This window comes from Gracilinanus agilis, chromosome 3, assembly GCF_016433145.1.
Source record: "Gracilinanus agilis isolate LMUSP501 chromosome 3, AgileGrace, whole genome shotgun sequence".
In the NCBI taxonomy this organism is placed as follows: Eukaryota; Metazoa; Chordata; class Mammalia; order Didelphimorphia; family Didelphidae; genus Gracilinanus; species Gracilinanus agilis.
In genome coordinates, this window is record NC_058132.1 from 333610475 (window position 1) to 333629643 (window position 19169).

Below are 19169 nucleotides of genomic sequence, written 5' to 3' on the forward strand. Positions count from 1 at the left end.
CTGGGCAAGTCACTTGACCCCCATTGCCTACCCTTACCACTCTTCTGCTTTGGAGCCAATACACAGTATTGACTCCAAGATGGAAGGTAAGGGTTTAAAAAAAATATGTCACCCCATCTTGTGACTGGTCCTCTTTGACAGGAAAGATGAGCAACAGACAGTAAGCATTCCAAGATGCTGGCCTGGCAATAGTGCAAGTAGATTGTTTCTAACACAGCCATCCAGTGTACTAGGCCCCACAGGAGTGTGTATCAACCATATCACTGCAATTATCACTCCTAGAGGAAGTATAGAAGAATGTAGAAAGTTATCCTTTCTTGCACTTTTCTGGTGGCTTGGCCCAGTGGAGAGAACATTGGACTGGGAGCCAGAAGATCTCAATTGTAAACTTGCTTCTGCCACTTCTGTATAGAAGGACACTAGATGAGATGCTTCCCCCCTCTGGGCTTTAGTTTCCTTATATGATAAACAATGATCTTAGATGTCTTGCTTACTTCAAGGCTTGTTTTGGAATTCAGTTTGGTAACTAATTAGTAGAACAGAGTAAAAATTCATATATTTACTGTTGTTTTTAAAAATGATGAGGGCCGAGATGAAAAGGGAGAATAGTAGTTTAATAAAAGCCATGCTGATAGAGATAAAATCATTAGACCACGCACCTGTAAGTATTCAAACTGCCGCCTCAGCCATTTTTTCCTTTCATCTCTCACGCTCAGGTAGCTAAAGAGAGGAGTTCAAAGTCACTTCAGGAGTCTTATCCCCTCTCTTACATCATCACACTTCCTGCCTGCCATGAGGAATCATGGGAAATGTAGTTTTAAGGACCCCCACAGGTCCACAGAAGTTTGTCAAACACTATATTGAGGTTCAATCCTTCTAAATAGAACCCCAGATGATTTTAACTAACACATTACCCCCTGTGATCCTTTGGGAGATATATCTCCCCAATGGATCAGGAAAACATAATCAAATTAGAGTTTACAATAATTTAGAGATAAAAGGGAGAAAGAACAAAACCAATGTTCGGTACATTGACAAAAAACCATTTAGGGGGCAGTCCCCCTTTCTGGCATAAACTGTCCATTCAAAATACATGCATTTGGGGCAGCTGGGTAGCTCAGTGGATTGAGAGCCAGGCCTAGAGATGGGAGGTCCTAGGTTCAAATCCGGCCTCAGACACTTCCCAGCTGTGTGACCCTGGGCAAGTCACTTGACCCCCATTGCCTACCCTTACCACTCTTCCACCTATAAGTCAATACACAGAAGTTAAGGGTTTAAAATTTTAAAAAAATACATGCATCCAACCCCCATAGTTCAAAATCAACAGCACCCAAAGTTCAATTTTGGTCTTCATGATCCAGTGAAGGGATCTTTTGGTGCCTTCATCAAACAGATTCGTTGTCTGGATTCTGGGGAGATGGCAAAATCCTTATCCTGAAATTATTCTCAAAGAATTCAAACTTTACATTATAGATTACAAAGCATACATTTTCTTCTGAGAATTAACATTACAATTTAAAGCCCTTCATAGTCTGGCTTCAACCCAGTTTTCCAAACTGATGACCTCCCCTCTTTTGTGCTTCAGTTGTTCAGTTGTGTCTGACTCTTCATGATCCCATGGACCATAGCACACCAGATCCTGCTATCCTTTGCTATCTCTTAAATATTGTCCAAGTCAATGTTTGTTATTTTTATGATACTATCACTCACTTCCCCTTACTCAATAGAAAAACAACTGGCCTACTTACTGCTTCCATTTCAGAACATTCCACTTCCTGCCTATGCACCTTTCCCCAAGCTGCCTTTCATGCTTGGAATATGCCCCCCCATAACTCTACTTCTTGGAGTTGGTGGTTCCTTTTAAGGCTTAGCTGGGGGACCAATTCCACCATGAGGCCTGTATGGATCTCTGTCCTTATTTGGTTTTTCCCCTCCTCTTCCTCCTCTCCTAATTATGATTTTTAAAGATTTTGAATATATGTTGATTTACTTATCTGTAAATTACTTATTATTTATCTGTGTGGGTTCTGTTTCCTCTCAGTAAAAGGTAAGTTCCATGGGGTCCAGGATTATTTTGTTTTCATCTTTCTATTTCCAGAACCTAATGCAGACTATGACAAGTTAAGGGCCTAAGAAATTTCTTTTGAACTGAAGGAGCTGGGCCAGGGCCTGAAGACAACAGATTTAAGTTTGAATCCTAGTGCAAGCCCAGTTGCTAACTGATTCTGTGACCTTAGGCAAAGTACCTCACTATTCTGGGACATTTTCTTCTTCTGTTAAATATGAAGGAACAGATCTTGTGAGATCTTGGCAAATTAAATGCCTAGGAATTGTTAATAAAGACAAAGATAGCAATTAGTTTTCAAAACTGGTTGACAAGAAGAAGCTAAGAATCTCAGTGAATAGGGAGCCAGACCTAGAGATGGAAGGTCCCAGATTCAAATCTGGCTTCAGACACTTCTCAGTTCTGTGTCCTGGGCAAGTCATTTAACCCCAATTGCTGAGCCCTTACCACTCTTCTGCCTTGGAACCAATAGTTATTATTGATTCTAAGATGGAAGGTAAGGGTTTGCTTTTCTTAACTGGGTGACTTGAGTGTTAGTGCCACTGACAGGAATACTGAAGTCAGAATGAAAAACAGATTTAGTGGGAAACTGGGCTGGAGTAGATATTCTCTAAAATTCCACTTAGGTTTTGATTCTGATGAGGAATTTTATGATTCTGTGAAAAACTTCTTGTAGGACACCTAAACCAAGCAGGGTTTGCCCATCCTCTTACAACCACATATTATGAAAATTAAAAGCTAGTCCCTCTCCATATGCAGAATTCTGTCATTTATTAAGGATATAGAAAAAATTGTTGTGTGGGTCCAAGTGAAGTAGGGAGGTCAGGGAAGGTCTTGTGGAGGAGGTGACATTTGAATAAGGTTCTAAATAACTGGAAGAAACAAATGAGGTAAGGCAGAATGGTCATTGGGCACAGGAAACATAACATTGTGAAGAAAAGAATGGGAGATAGATCATAGGTAAAGTGGCACCAAGTGATAGAATACTTAGAATGTTCAGCCAAAAAAAATGAATTTCACTCTAAAGACAATAGGTTGTCACTAAAGATTTTGAAAGAGAAGTGACTTGATGTATGTGTTAGAAAAGTAATCTGACAAAGGTATCAAAAATATATTGGAAGAGAGAAGAAAGTTAAAATGAGAAGACCAATTAGGAGACTGTTGCAGTGGTCCAGACAAGTGGAAGCAGTGGGGAGGGTATGTACTAAAATGGTAGCAGTAGAAATAGAAAGGAGAGAACAGATTTGAAATACCTTGGCAAAATTAAATGCATAGGATTTGGTAATGAAGTCAAAGATAGCAATTAATTTTCAAAATGGTTGGCTGAGAATTGGTGACACTGACAGGAATTCTGGAGTCATAATAAAGAACAGGTTTAGGAAAAAATATAAGTTCCAGTTGGGAATGAATGATATTGCTAAAAGAGAACAGGACCAAGGTCAGAACCTTGGAGAGTGCCCAACTTACAGGACCTGGAGAGGAACAAGAAGTCAGTGAAGGAGATAGAAAAGCAGAGGTTTAAAAAAAAGTAGGTAAAGAACCCAGAATGTACAGTGTCTCTTAAGGATAGAATATACAGTAAGAGAGGAAAGAAGATAGTTTCTAATACTTTAAAGTGGTAAAGAATCAGGGCTAGAGAAAACGGCCATTGAATTTTACAATTAGGAGTTTATTGCTCGCTTTTAAAGAGATTGGTTTTTAGTAGAATTGGAGTATGAGGTGCTGAAAGCAAATGTGTGAGGCAAGATTGAATGTAGAAGAAGTAGGAGAGCTTGGTGTGCTGTAGACAATTAGTTCAAGAAACTAAACAGTAAATTTACAGTAAATAGTAAAAATGTGTATAGTAAAGGTGAAAAGAGGATGACTGTGGGAGCTGTTTAAGGTAGAAGGGTCAGAAGAAAGCCTTTTTTGGACCTGGAGGACCTGGGTATATTTGTGAAGGCAGTAGCACAATTACTATTTTTATCTCTGAACTTGAGCAAATTATTAAGCTTCTCTGAACCCCAGCTGCCTCATCTGTAAAATGAGATGATTGGACCCCCTAACTTCCTTTTTAGCTCTAAATATACAATCCTACCAATTCAGTGGAGAGGGAGCAATTAAAGCTACATGAAAGGACCTGGATGATTGGCAGACCAATGTGCTGTAGGAGATGATAGAGAACAGGGTCAAGGGTTCGAGGAAAGCTATCTCTCCTCTTACTATCCCAGACAATGGGAAGGGAAGTAATCATGGGCTCAGACAATAGCAATTTTGCTACAGAGATGTGTGAGAGGCTATGAGTCTATTCCTACTGAGCTGTATTCTTTTTTAAAAAAACTTTTACCTCCCATCTTAGAATCAATACTGTGTATCACTTCCAAGGTAGAAGACTGGTAATGGCTAGGCAATGGGATTAAGTGGCTTCCCAGGGTCACACAGGTAGGAATTTTCTCAGGCTAGTTTTCAACCCAGGACTACCCATCTCTAAGACTGGCTCTCAATCTACTGAGTCACCTAACTACCAGCCTCATCTGTATTCTTGATTCTGCACTAATGTCTCCCACATTTTCTGTCCCAGCCTTTCACCAGAAGTGAAGGAGAAATCAACTTTACTATATATTATTTGGACTGGCCAAATCCTGTGTCCACTAGCATCAGTCCGCCCTTAGGGTAGATGAGTAGTTCTGAGAGACTACTCCCAAACTCTTCCAATATGCCAATTTCTGGGCTTTTGAATACATCTGCAAGTGTTCATGTACATATATGTGATAATGACATTGTACACATGCACCTTCCTTAACTAACGACTCAATTTAGGAATAACGTCTGCATCAGAGAGGCACAATTTGCAGCTTGATTAATTAGAGGCCTGCTAAAACTTCTAATTACTTGTTTGTTTTAAATGAGGTGTTTTGTTCTCATTAAAATCATTAATGCTAGTGAGGGAATGATAATGTGTTTTTAATATGTATGTTTGAATTTCTACCCCTCCATTTCATAAACAGGAACTTAGGCTTAATCAATATATTCATATACTGACACCTGTATTTGTTGGATAAGAACATACTTAAGCCATCAAACAGTACTCACTTATAATGTCAAACCAAAACAGAAAGATCTGTTCCCAACACTAGATGGAAAATGTTAACATTAGCAAAGCAGCTGATTTCATCATAGCTGGTTAAACACAGAGCTGCTTACTTATTGAACACATAGAGCCAGTGAAAATGGATATCAATATTAAACTTCTAGATAATATCAATAGCAACTATCCATCATTCAGGCATTAGTCGTAATATGGAAATCCAGTTGTCCTCCAAGGTAAAGATGCTGCTACCTATGTGTCTAAAAGGCAATAGGGGAAAGAGCACTGGATTTGGAATCAGTAAGACCTGTGTTCAAGAGTGTACTGGAGTTGTCTCAAACTACCTTCCAAAAGCCAGTTGTTAAATTTGCAGTGCTGAATATTTACATCTTGGAAATTGGCAAATGCTCTAATTCGGGACATGATTTCTTGTTTTGTTGGTTGTCTAGACATCAGAAAGTGACAGATTAAACTTAAAAGAGTTTAGCCTTTTTTTAAAAAATAAAACCCTTACCTTCCATCTTGGTGTCAATACTGTGTATTGGCTCCAATGTAGAATAGTGGTAAGGGATAGGTAATGGGGGTTAAGTGACTTGCCCAGGGTCACACAGCTGGGAAGTGTCTGAGGCCAGATTTGAACCTAGGACCTCCCGTCTCTAGGACTGGCTCTCAATCCACTGAGCTACCCAGCTGCCCCCAGAGGTTAGTCTTACAAAGAGCCAGTTGTTAAACATTTATTAGCACAGCCTTACCTGGGTTCAAATTATGACTTTATTCATTACTTTATATGTGGTCTCGGGCATGTCACTTCTCTTGGCCATAGCTTTCTCATTTGTAAATGATGGACTTGAACTAAGTGGCCTCTATGGTTCCTTCTACCTCTAAATTCTATGATTCTTTTAGTATTCTCAAAAGCAAAGCATCCACATACTACAACCCCTCATGGAAGTGCCAAGACAGTACTCCTTCTTCCTGGCAGCTTTGCTCTTAGCTAAAGAATAGAGGAAGCATATCTCTGTTTCATGCAGTATGTGTCCCCATTTGCACTCTTCAGTTTTGTAGCCCCATGGCACTTTCTTATAGAAAACAGGCATTTTATAAGTCAATAGGAAGCGAGGAGGAGAGAAACCAATATGCAAAAGGTATAAGAGAAAACAGGCACAAATATCAAGGCATAGATGAAAGCCTGACTAGTCCGCAGTCCGAGATATAAACAGGATGAAGTTAAGAGCCAGTACAACAGCAATCAGGGCCTGGAAATCAGTCAGACGTGCAGAATGTTCAACAAAAGAAGAGAGGTTGTTACACAATGTCATGTGCCTTTGCTCAATTCCTTTTAATCTGACACTAACAGTAATAAATGAATTAACGTTTATATAGCACTTACTATGTATCAGGCATTGTGCTAAGCACTTTACAATTATTATCTCATTTGGTCCTCACAACAACCCTAAGAGGTAGGTCTTATTTTTATTCTCATTTTATAAATGAAAAAGACTCAGGCAAACAGAGGTTAAGAGACTTGCTCAGAGTCACACAGCTAGAAAGTGTCTTGAGGCAGGTTTGAACTCAGGACTTCCTACTTCAGGCTCAGTGATCTTATCTACTGTGCCACCTAGAAGACAGACAATAGAGTAAGAAAAACAGTCTTGTGAAAAATAGAAATGCTATTTACCTCAACATCCATTGCCAAGGAGAGTCTTGGGCATTGAATTGCCACCTGCCCAGACTTTTATAGTAGCTTCACTTTTTTCACCTTTTTTCACCTTCATTCACCTCCACCCAACCTATCCTTCATATATTTGTCAGACTAATCTTTCTTATATATAGATCTAGTCACAATTTTCCACAGCTTGAATATCTTCAATGGTCCCCTCTTTCTAACTAAAATCAAATTTTTTTGCCTGACATTTAGGATGCTATTCCATCTAGTACCACCCTACCTTTTCAATGTTGTCGTACATTATTCCACCCACCCCCCATGTACTCTTTCTTCTAGCCAAAGGAAACTACCTTTTTTTCCTCAAAACATACCCTTAACTATTTCACCTTCCCATCTTTGTTCATATTGCCTCCAAAGCCTAGAATTCTTTTCCTTTCCTTCTTTCTCTATTAGATTCCTATCCATCATTTAAAGCCCAGATCAAACGGCATCTTTTCCACAAAGCCTTCCTTGATCTCCCCTTGGTAGTAAAAACCTCATCTTATGCCTCACATGGTACTTTGTTCTGTGTTCCTCTAAAACAATTATAATTGGGTTATTGCACGTTCTAAGTATCAGTGTTTGTGCCTTAGTTTCTTAAGGTTAGGGATAATGTCTTATTTCAATTTTATATCTCTTACAGCTCTTAGCACAATGTTCAGCAAAAAGAAAATAATAAATATTTGTGGGATCTAATTTTAAAAGATTCTTTCACTGGAGTAATTAAGCCCACAAAAGGAGAAATCTACAGGAGTAATATCCGGTGAAAGCAACTGTGGAAGCCCCTTCTGAACTATAAAAAAGCCACAGGAAAGCCAAGAGAGGCCCAAAATGAATTAAATCTCTTCAGGCTTGGGGGATAGCAATGGCAAAATTAAGCCACAATCATTAATTGTTGAGTTAAGAATGAGAAAGGTATCTGATTGCATTTTTTTTGTTTTTTTTTTCTGGTTGCATTTTAAAGTTTCTATTTCTCATGGTGTTCCTTAAATCTTGTTCTAAAATAGCATATTTTTTTAAAATATGGTCATTAGAGTAGTAATCATAATGTTCACATTTAAAGAAGAGTCCAGTTTTAATTGAATTGTATAATGGAATGGGAAAACGTGCTAGGTTCTTTTAGATATGCAGACTCAGAGAAAATCTGTTCAGACCACATGGTTGCCATATCCCATACCCTATCTGGTTGGCTTTCCTCTCTTTTTATTTAAACTCTTACTTTCCATATTGATTCTGAGACAGAAGAGCAATAAGGGCTAGACAGTGGGAGTTAAATGACTTGCCCAGGGTTAATGAGCTAGGAAGTATCTGAGGCCAGATTTGAACCCAGAATTTCCTGTCTCTAGTCCTGTCTACTGAGCCACCCAGGGTGTACCCTTTGCTTGAATTTTAAAGCCTCTCACAACCTGGACCCTTCCTACCTTTCCAGACTTTATGCACTTTACCCTTCTCCATGAACTCTATCATCCAGAGATACTGGCCTTCTTGCTATTTCTCTCACATGACACTCCATTTCCTGAGTCCGTGCATTTTCCATGGCTGTCTCCATGCCAGTTATGCTCTTCCTCCTCACTTTCATCTTCTGGCTTCCCTGGATTCCTTCAAGACTGAGCTCAAATCTCACCTTCTGGAAGAAAACTTTTCTGATATGTTTTATATGATCACACATGTATACCCAGTATCAAATTGCTTACTATCTCAGGGAGTGGGGAAAGGAAGGAGAGAAAGAATTTGGAACTCAAAATGTTAGAAAATGAATGCCAGAAATTGTTTTTATAAGTAGGGAAAGCATAAAACATTACTCAAGGGTTAAAAAAAAAAACAAAATGAAATGAAAGGTTTAGAGATTAAAGAAGAAGCTTTTACTGGCTACCTCTCCCTCCTCACCCCAGACTCTCCCCCACCAGTGCCTTTTATACTATCTATATCCATATCTTGTACGAACATAGCTACTTGCATGTTGTCGACCCCATTAGAATGGGAGCTCCTTGAAGAGAGGGATCTTGGTTTTTTTAACCTCTTTCTAATCCCGGGGCTTAGCACAGTACCTAACACATAGTAAGTACTTGATAAATGGTCATTGACTGACTGACTATAGACCATGCCACCCACTACCATTTGTTAGCCATTTACCTGAAGTATAGCCACATTACCTGGGAAGAAATAAACTTTAGAGACAGCTCTGAAAAGCCAGAATCATAAAGTGACGATTAATGTCAGAATATGGTACAGTTTTAGGAAAGCTAGGAAAATGCAGGTTACCATTCCTTTGGGAACTCTGATTCTGGGATGGCAATGGAAATTTAAATGCTAAAGGATAATGAGACAAGAGATGGAGGAAGTGATTCTGAAGAAGTTTAAGCTAGTCAGGGGAGTATCCTCAAAGTACATCACAAGTCCTGAGTGTATTGCAATATAGTATAGATGTCCAGTCACTCATCCTTGGCATCATTTCTTTACTCTGGAGAGATGAGCCAAGGTTGGATTGATTAGGGGCTCTTGGACTTCCACCAAGGGTAGGTTTGGTGGAAATCCTGTTGGGACCAGAATCAGGGATACTAAACTTGTTGGCAGTACCCACTTACTAGTTTATATTGTTGAGAGTTGTGAATTACTATAAACTACTTCCTAATCATTGAAACACATTGCCTCTTCACAGGGGGACAGTATTATGGATTTCCACAAGTGAAATCATTGTTCAAATTTTGTTTTGGGGGTTTTTTTGGAATTGTCTTTGGAGACAATTTACCTACATCTCTACACACAGGTACACATATGTTTACATGCATACAGACACCCCAGTATAATTAATTGACTTATTTTTTTAATCAAAAGTGATATTTCTTAGAATGACAGTTATCTTAGGCACCCCTTTGATTCACTAGATTTAGCCCCAAATTATTTTTTGGCCGTTTTTTTTTTAATAAATCAAATGTAAATTTAAAAATAACAATTTGACACCATGTACAATGAATGTGAACAATAGCAGCATCACTGGAATGAGTGTTCATAGGATCAGTGATTTAATGGGTTTTAGAGGCCATCTAGTCCACCTCCTTCATTTTATAGGAAAGGAAGCTACGGTCCAAAGAATTATGAAGTGACTTGCCCCAAATCACACAGCGGTGAGTGATAAATAAAACTAGGATATGTAATGGGAGGACACCAGGGATGTTAACTATTATTATTAAAATGTAATCTAAATGGTTTGTGGGTTCACACTAGGTTGAAGGAGAGACAGGACCAACCAGGATAGGGAGACCAGGGTTTGCTGCCAAGCTGTTAACTGTCACAGGAATGGCTGTTAGGCCAACAGTCACTCAGCCCTCCTAGGCTAGGGTCTATGGAACCAGCAGGCAAAAGGTAAAAGTTTATAACAGTTTAATTGAGGGAAATAATAATGAAGGATGGGAATAAGGGATTCTATACTTACAACCTAAGGGCAAACCACAGGGGCAGGGAAGGACTTGACTACACTATTCTATTGACCTAAGCCAGGCAGGGCCCAAAGAAAGCAGTACTGAAGTCACAAGGAAAGCTCCTCCAAACCTGGTTCCAGCCAGGTTTGGTCAGCTCAGCTAAAGGGCCTGAGGATGGCTTTCAATTGGGGTCTCCCGGTAAATCCAAGGATGGTCACAGGATGCCAAGAGCCAACTCCACCAGGTGATCCAAGGTACCCAGGCAGGGAGAGTGAGTTTGAAATGCTGTCCACCAGATCCCAAACCACTTCCCCACTTGTTGCTGCTCTGCAGGTCTGTTGTCCTCTGCTGAAAGCCTCCACCTCTCAGGACCCCAGGGAATCTGGATGCAGTTTTTCCCTAACTCTGAGATCTCCCAGGGTTAGCAACAGTTATGTCCAGCCACTAATGGAGTCTCTCCCAGAATCCAAGCCCCACTTCCTGCTCCTTCATTCCATCTTGGAATCCTCCAGCCCTTCCTGCTAGGTCCAACACTAATACTAAATTAATCTTCCTCACAACAAACATGAACCCATATCTTCTAGAATCAAATACAGAGTTATTTCTGCTATAACATGCTGTAGCTTCCCAAAAGGTTTCTTTTTATTAAACTTTATTTTCTTCAATTACATGAATAAACAATTTTTGACAATTGTTTTCTGACATTTTATAATTCAGATTCTCTCCCTCTTTCTTTCCTCACCTTTCCCAAGGCAAGAAATTATCTGAGTTATACCAGTGCTTTCATGCAGTATGTATTTCCATATTCCACATGAAGTCACATATCACATATACAAATTTTTAAAAGCTCATGAAGGAAATAAAGTGAAGAGTGGCGTGCTTTGATCTACAATTAGATTCCAACAGATCCTTGCTTGGCTGTGGATAGTGGAGGGTTTTTTAATCATGAATCCTGTGGGGTCATCTTGGAATCTTGTTTTGCTGATAATAGTTTAGTCCTTCACTGTTGATTATCGTACAATATTTGTCTTACTGTATATACTGTTCTGGTTCTGCTCACTTCACTCTACATGAGTTTATGTAAGTCTTTCCAGGTTTTTCTGAACTCATCCTATTCATTATTTCTTATGGCACAGAGGATTTCCATTATATCCACATACCATGTATATTCCATATGCCACACTTATACCATACAACCATATACCACAGCTTGTTCAGCCATTCCCCAATTGATGGATACCCCTCCATTTCCAATTCTTTTCCACTACAAAAAGAACTGCTAAAATTATTTTTGTACAAATTAGTCCTTTTTCTCTATCTCTGATCTCTTTAGAAAATAGACCCATTAGTTGTATTGCTGGGTCAAAGAGTATGCAGAGTTTTATCATCCTCACAAAGGGTTTTAAAGAGAACAGGATTCACGTGAAATATCACGATTACAAATCTCTAATTTCCAGTGGTCTTACTATCCAATACATTAGGTGTACTCTCAATGCATGGCATAGTTCTTTGCTCATCTGAGGATAATATTAAATGTTTGTCACATCAATGAGTTCTGGTATATATGTTTTTTAAAAATACACCCAATTTCTTTTTGATAGAATTTAATCTTCACAAGGGCAGGAACTATTTCATTTTCTTGTCTTTGTATTCCTAATACCTAGTACAGTGCCAGGTACAGAGTTGGCATTTAATAAATGCTTCTTCATTGATACTTAATATTAGGCAGTGCCTGTCCTCTGGTAGCTTACAGTCTCTACATCTCTTCCTTTCCAGGAACTCACCTAACTGTGGAGATACACCCCCGAAACAAAACACCACAGCTCCTGAAGAAATTCTCCTTTGACAAACGTACGTATCCATTTGTATCTGTTGCTGAACTCCCAGGGGCAACTAATGGTATCTGTCTGGTGTGTTCAGAAAGATTCAGGAGGGAGGAGAATAGACTCAGAGCCTAGGAGATCCCATTCCAGGTCCCTAGAATCTATATGCCACCCTGAATTCTTTCTGGAGAAAATGGAAAAATGTAAAGAGCATCTGAGCCTGAGCTCCATCTAAAGATACAGTGGGGAGGAGGGCCTGATCTCCAGATTGCTGATGACTCAGAGTTCCTGCTCAGTGGTTAGTTACTTAAACTCTTCCCCATACTCATTATACCTGCTCCTTCTAATTTTTGGTGTATTTGTGGGAAATTCAAATCATTTGGGTGGGAGGAATGCATTACATCCCAAAAGTTGTTTCATAGACTGATGAGTGGGAGTCTCATCTGGTTGCATCATTTGTCTAGTTTCTTCTTGTACAGATGTATTTGGTACTCAGGGAGGAGATTACTCCAATCTCAGAGGGAAGTGTCAGTAGGGGAAGAACTGAATTCCTTCTCTTCTGCTTCCTGGATTGACAGTTCCTTCCCTGAAACAAACATTGAGAAAGGAATGAAAAAAATGCAGGAGAGCCTTGAAAACAAGATCTAGTGTTCAAATCTATCCTTATCTTCTTTGCAGAGAAAAAAAATTAGCAAAGTCATGTAGTCCGTTTCTCTGCCTTGAGTCAGTACCCCAACTAAAGTATGAACACTGTTTATTCCGTTTTCTTCATTAATTTTTAAATCCCCCTCTTTGCTACCCAAATAAAAAGGGGGGAAATCTTTGTTATTATAACAAATAAGTATAACCAAGCAAACCAAATCCACCTCCTATGTCACATCCAAAAATGCATATATCAGTTGATAAATGGAGTCCATTCTCTCTATGTCAAGAGGTGGGTAATATGCCTCATCATAAGTCCTCTGGAATCATGGTTGGTTATTACATCCCTCAGAGGTTTTTACAATGTCGTTGTTATTGTACAGATTACCTGGCTCTGATCACTTCACTCAGTTCACACAAGCCTTCCCAGATGTCTCTGAAGCCATCCCCTTTCCTGTTTGTTTTTTAACCCTTACCTTCCATCTTAGAATCAATACTGGATATTGATTCCAAGGCAGAAGGCTGGTAAGGGCTAGGCAATGGGAGTTAAGTGACTTGCCTAGAATCACACAGCTAGGAAGTATTTGAGGGCAGATTTGAACCCTGGTCCTCCCATCTCTGGGCCTGGTTCTCAATCTACTGAGCCATCTACCTGCCTCCATCTCCTTTTTTGTATTTTTTTTTCAGAAACAGAGTTTTTTAAAAGCCCTTCCCTTCTGTCTTAGAATTAATAATAAGGATTGGTTTCATGGCAGAAGAGCTGTAAGGGGAGGACAGTTGGGGTTAAGTAACTAGCCTAGGGACACACAGATAAGAAATAGAGGTTAAATTTTTTTAATTTTATTTTGATACTCATTTTTTAAATTTTCAGTTCCAAATTTGCCCCCACCTATCCCTCTCCCATTCATTTAAAAGACAAGCAATATGATATCCATTATACATCTCATATCCTCTGATGCATCAATTCTCCAGTGGATAGAAACTTTTTGTTTTCTTTGCTACAACAACAAAAATCTGTTCTAAATGTGTTTGCACATATGTTTTTTCCTCTTTTTAAAAAACTCTTTGGGCTATAGACTTAGTAGTAATATCCCTGGATCAAAGATTGGTGATTTGGGGGGCCATAATTCCAAATCTCTCTCCAGAATAGATTAATCAATTCACAGTTCCACTAACAGTGTACCAGTACATCTGTTTTCCACAGAATCTCTAACAAGTGTCATTTTCCTATTTAGTTATCTTGACCAATCTGATAAGTATGAGGTAGAACCTCAGAATTATTTTAATTTGCATTTTCCAAATGATTAGTGATTTTGGTGTATTTTGGAATTTGGATTCCTTTCTTTCACAACTGCCAGTTCAGTTCTTTTAACCTTTTATCTACTAGGGAAGGGCTATCATTATTATATGTTTGAATAGGTTTTTATGCATCTTAGATATGAAACCTTTATCAGACAAATTTGCAGCAAAGATTTTTTTCCTCCTAGTGAATGGCTCTCCTGCTAAATTTATGTTTATCCTATTTTTAAATCCTAGCAGAAAAGATTCATAAACTCCTTTAAGATCCTTTCCAATAATTGTGAGAGCCCTGCCAAAAGTTCTTGTATCTAACTTAAATTATGTTGCTCTTTAAACATTTTCCTCTTATTTAGCCCTTCTGTAAGGTAAGGAACAGCTGGTCAAACACCTTAGTGCAAACATCCTTAATTTACAGTAACAGAAAAAAAGTGATTAGATTGTCCTTCGACCTTCATATTTTCTTCATCTTTTCCTTTTTTCTAACTTTTCTTTTCCCTTTACTTCCCTCCTTGCTTTTCTCTATTTTTATTTCCTTTTCTTCTTTCCCTTCTCTATTATTTTTGCTCCTTTCCCTGTTCTCTTTTTTATTTTTCTAGTCAATTCCTAGAGCATCTATTCAATCCAGCAAAAAGCTATTGTTACATACTAAGAGCAAAAAAATGTGCTAAACCCTTTCTAGAATATAGAGATTAATGGAACACTACCCCCACCATATAGGTTCTTACATTCTACTTGATAATATAGAATGCTAAGAGCAAATCCTTTGAGAACAAGTAATTTCTAATCACCCATTGGATAAAGCCTTTTCCCTTCTTCTTCATCCATTCCTTCTCACCCTATCCAGGAGGAGTTAACAAGCAGGGGATTGGCTGGAGTGGATTTCAACTGTGTTTTTTCCTTGATCTGTACTGAAGACTGAGAAGGCTCTGGGACAAAATGTAAAGAGAAACCAAAAGCAAGGTTATGCGCTAACAGGATAGTTGAGAAATGTCTATACTTGATTCACCGACATTTGGAATTTTGTAGGTTTTCAAGGCGATAGGAATGGAAACACAAGACCACAACAGCCAGGAGGGAAAGATGCCCATGGTAAATATCGGTCAGGCTATACAGCATTCATTCATTATGTTCTGTTTGCCAAGCACTTAGTAAGTGCCTACTGTACTCTGTGTGTTCTAAGTTCTGGGGGGAAATATAAAGATAAAGAAGATATGGTCCCTTCCTTCTGGAAACATATACTCTAGAAGGGATGATAACTCCTGCACAAAAGACTACAATGCATAGAATTCAGCAAGTGGATGAGAGAATGAATGAATGAAGCAGATGGATGAATGAAGTACAAAGTGCTATGATAAGGGAAGCTTCATATTTGACTGAGGCATCAGAAAAAGTTTTATGGAAGCATTGGCACTTGAGGTGCAGGATAAATAGGACTTCAAAAGTTGGGAAGAATGGTAGGATGGGAGGGCAATCAGGGCAAAGGAAGAAACAAAAGCAATATCCCAGAGGCAGGAAAGCACAATGCTACAATTGTCATTGTTCTGTTGTTTTTATCAGTTGTTTCAGTCATGTCTGACTTCATGACTTCATTTGGGGTTTTCTTGGCAATGATACTGGAGTGATTTGCCATTTCCTTCTCCAGTTAATTTTATAGATGAGGAAACTGAGGCAAAAAGGGTTAAGTGACTTGCCTGGGGTTACATAGCTTGTAAGTGTCTGAGGCTGGATTTGAACTCAGAAAGACAAGTCATCCTGACTGACTCCAGGCCTGGCATTCTTTCTATTTCACTACTTAGCTGTCAGTTCTGTTTAATTGTAATCTGTAAAGGGAGTAATAAAATGAGGCTAGAAAGGTCAGTGGGAACTCCTATGAAGTGGGCTCTGAATGCCAAAGCTAAAGAAGTTGGACTTTATTTTTTAAATGATGAGAGACCACTGAAGGCTTTTGAGCATCAAAGTGACGCGACAGTTACCAAGAATTAGGAAGATTCATCCAATAATCAAGCAATTTATGAGATGGCTTGGAAGAAAGAGTAATAATCCAAGAGAGAGCTAATGAAATCCCAAACTATGTAGGGTCACATTGTGGAAGATATATTTGAAATAGTAGCCATATAAAATGCCTGATTTTTTTCCATGGTATGAAAAAAAAATGTTAAATCTTAAAGGCATTATTAAATTGTTCTATGTATGTGATTTTTTTTAAAAACCCTTTTCTTCCATCTTAGAATCAATGCTGAGTATTGGTTCTATAATGGGAAAAGGCTAGAGATAGGATAACAGAAGTGTGGTAAGGACTAGGCAATGGGGATCAAGTGACTTGCAATGGGTCACATCATTAGGCAGTGTCTGAGACCAGATTTGAACCCCGGACCTTCCATTCTCTGTGCCTGGATTTCTCCACTGAGCCACTAGCTTCCTTTTCTATATATATTATTAAATATTAACTATATAAATATACCATACTTTAAGAGAGAAGCTAATAATGCAAATTGGTATTATGGGAAAAATACCAGACCAGGAGACTGGCTGGGCTCTTGCCTAGGCTCTCCTACTTGCCTGCAGGCAATTCTCTTTTCCTCTATGGATCTCAGTTTCCTCATCTATAAAGTGGGGGAATTGAACTCCCTTAGAGGTTCTCTAAGGCTCCTTCCAGGCCTAGCATTTTCCGAGTCTGTGTGTTAAATATAGTTAGGTTTATTCCATGCATTTTCTATTATTTGAAATCAGATCAACTTGGTTAATGCCATAGATATTTTAAATGTATTTATGCACAACATATTTGGGTAAGGGTGCTATGCCTCTGAGCCTTATATAATCTGTACAGAGGGTAGATTTAATGAGGCATAAATCATTATAGGGTTTTAAAATATGCAGATATTATGAAATGGAACGGAGAAAGAGTGAAACTAGTAGCAGTGTTTTCAACCTCATTTTAGAAATGTCATCCTTCTTCCAAATGGAAGGAGAAAAAAATCCCTCATTTTCAGAGCTATATTGAGCAGAAACCTGTTAAATGTGTAAATCCACTTTCCATCCATTTAGGTCAATGCAATAGCCCTTGTCAGAGAAAACCTGATAGATGTTGACTATAGATACAAAAAGCTGTTAAAGAGAGACGGAGGGTACGGGAGAGGAAGCAAGTACGTTTCATTTCCTTAGGATTTCCAGGACATGTTTGACTTCGCCTCTTCAGGCTACCTATATTCTGAATGGCCAACTCTCCATTTGAGGATAATAATAACAACAATATTAACAATTAAGAGTAACTCACATTAATGTTGCATTTTGTGATTTAGATAGTGCTTCCTTCATAATACCCTTGTGAGATAGGTAGTACAGAAGGTTGTTAAATCCCACTTCACAGATGAGAAAACTGAGGATCACTGGAATTAGTTGTACCCCAAGATCAAGGCATGTAGTACTATTCTCACTGGTACATATGGAGAAACTGAGGCTTGCAGACATTGATTTGCCTTAGTTCACACAGCTGGTAAATGTCAGTACCACTGCTTGGATTCGTGGCTCAAAATTCAGCATTCTTTTTATGCCCATTTCCTCTTCCTCAAATTTGTCTACTGTTTTACATTTTACAAAGCTACTTTCATGCCCAATAACCAGTCAATCAATCAACAAACATTTATGAAGTATTCACTATGTACCAAGTGAAAACTGTCCTTGCTCTCAGGGAGCTCACAGGCTAGCCACACAAAATAGATAGAAGATGATTTTGGAGGGAAGTCATTAGCTCTGGAAAAATCGTGATATTCGCTCTCCTGCAGAAACTGGCTCTTAGCTGAGCAAGGTTAATGGCTGATGCAAAACAGAGGCAGGAAAGACAACAATAAGGCTAATTGGACTAGACTGACGTGAGCTTGCAGAGTGCATCAGTTATTCCTTCTTATAACAGGTTTAAGAGACAAATAAGTCAAAGTGGCATTATTAACATTTTACAGGTGGGGAAACCAAGGCTGAGAGAGGTTCATATAAGATCACATGGCTCATGACTGGAGCAACAGGTGCTCAAACCTAGGTCTCCTGACTTCCTTTCATGCTCTTTCAACTCCGTGAGACTCACCTGCTTGGGGAAAGATCCCAGCTCATAAGAATTATAATCACTTCCTCAGACAACTGAGGAATGAAATTGCTGAGACCAGAAGGACTAGCACACCGCTGGCAATACCTTGGATACATCCATGATTCCTTCCACCAGACCAGGAGACGGGCTGGGCTCTTGCCTAGGCTCTCCTACTAGCCTATGGGCAATTCTCTTTTCTTCTATGGATCTCAGTTTCCTCATCTATAAAGTGGGGGAATTGAACTCCATAAGAGGGAGAAAAACAGTTTGTGCACACACAAAGAGAGAAAGAGTATTACATAAGAATGCTGATCTTGTCTGTAGATGTTTAGTTTTGCTTTCGTGAAAAGACAATTTAGACAACTTATAACTTAGGTGGATTTTTTTAGGCCAAGTAAACTTGCTCCAGCTCCCACTCGATGATCCAAAACTTCTCATTGAGAGAAGGCTACATAGCACATAGTGGTGTGCTATACCTTAAAATTGAATGATAAAATTCTAAGAGGAAAGGGCAAAAGATGATCATCTAGATTCCAGGTCATATGTTGATTTTGTATCTATGGAGGCTCCAAAATATTTTATCAAACACATTCATAGAATCATAGAGCGTTAAAGCCGAAGGCAGCTAGGTGGTACCATGGATCAGCACTGGACCTGGAGTCAAGAAGACTTATTAACTTCCTGAATTCAAATCTGGCTTCAGATACTTGCTAGCTATGTGACCCTGGGCCAGTCACTTCACCCTGTTTGCCTCAATTGTTTCATGATCTGTAAAATGAGCTGCAGAAGGAATTAGCAAACTATTCCAATATCTTTGTCAAGAAAACCCCAAAAGAGATCATGAAGAGTTGAACAGGACCAAAAATGATTAAACAACAACAACACTGGCATGACTTTTGCCCTGTAGGGCCAAAGAGCAAAAGGCACATTTGGATGCCATTTGTCAGGATAGGTAGAGAGTGACAAAGGAAATAAGAGATCCTGAGTTTATTGGAATGCATTCTTCCTTTACTCTCTCCTCCTCCTCCTCTACTGCTACAAGTATAGGCTGCAGATGGTAATCAGAGAAAGCAA

General features: G+C 38.9%; 1 protein-coding gene across 3 annotated transcripts in view; it reads left to right on the forward strand.

Annotated features, from left to right (window-relative positions):
• KY (kyphoscoliosis peptidase) overlaps positions 1-19169 on the forward strand; it is a 104349-nt gene that overhangs the window by 27417 nt on the left and 57763 nt on the right. For 2 of the 3 annotated variants that reach the window (XM_044666697.1, XM_044666698.1), the window contains 2 exons: positions 12030-12104; positions 15044-15106. In XM_044666697.1, the coding sequence (XP_044522632.1) occupies positions 12030-12104; positions 15044-15106 (138 nt within the window). Of the gene's footprint in view, positions 1-12029; positions 12115-15038; positions 15107-19169 lie in introns of all 3 variants that reach the window. The other variant, XM_044666699.1, reaches the window with a different exon arrangement.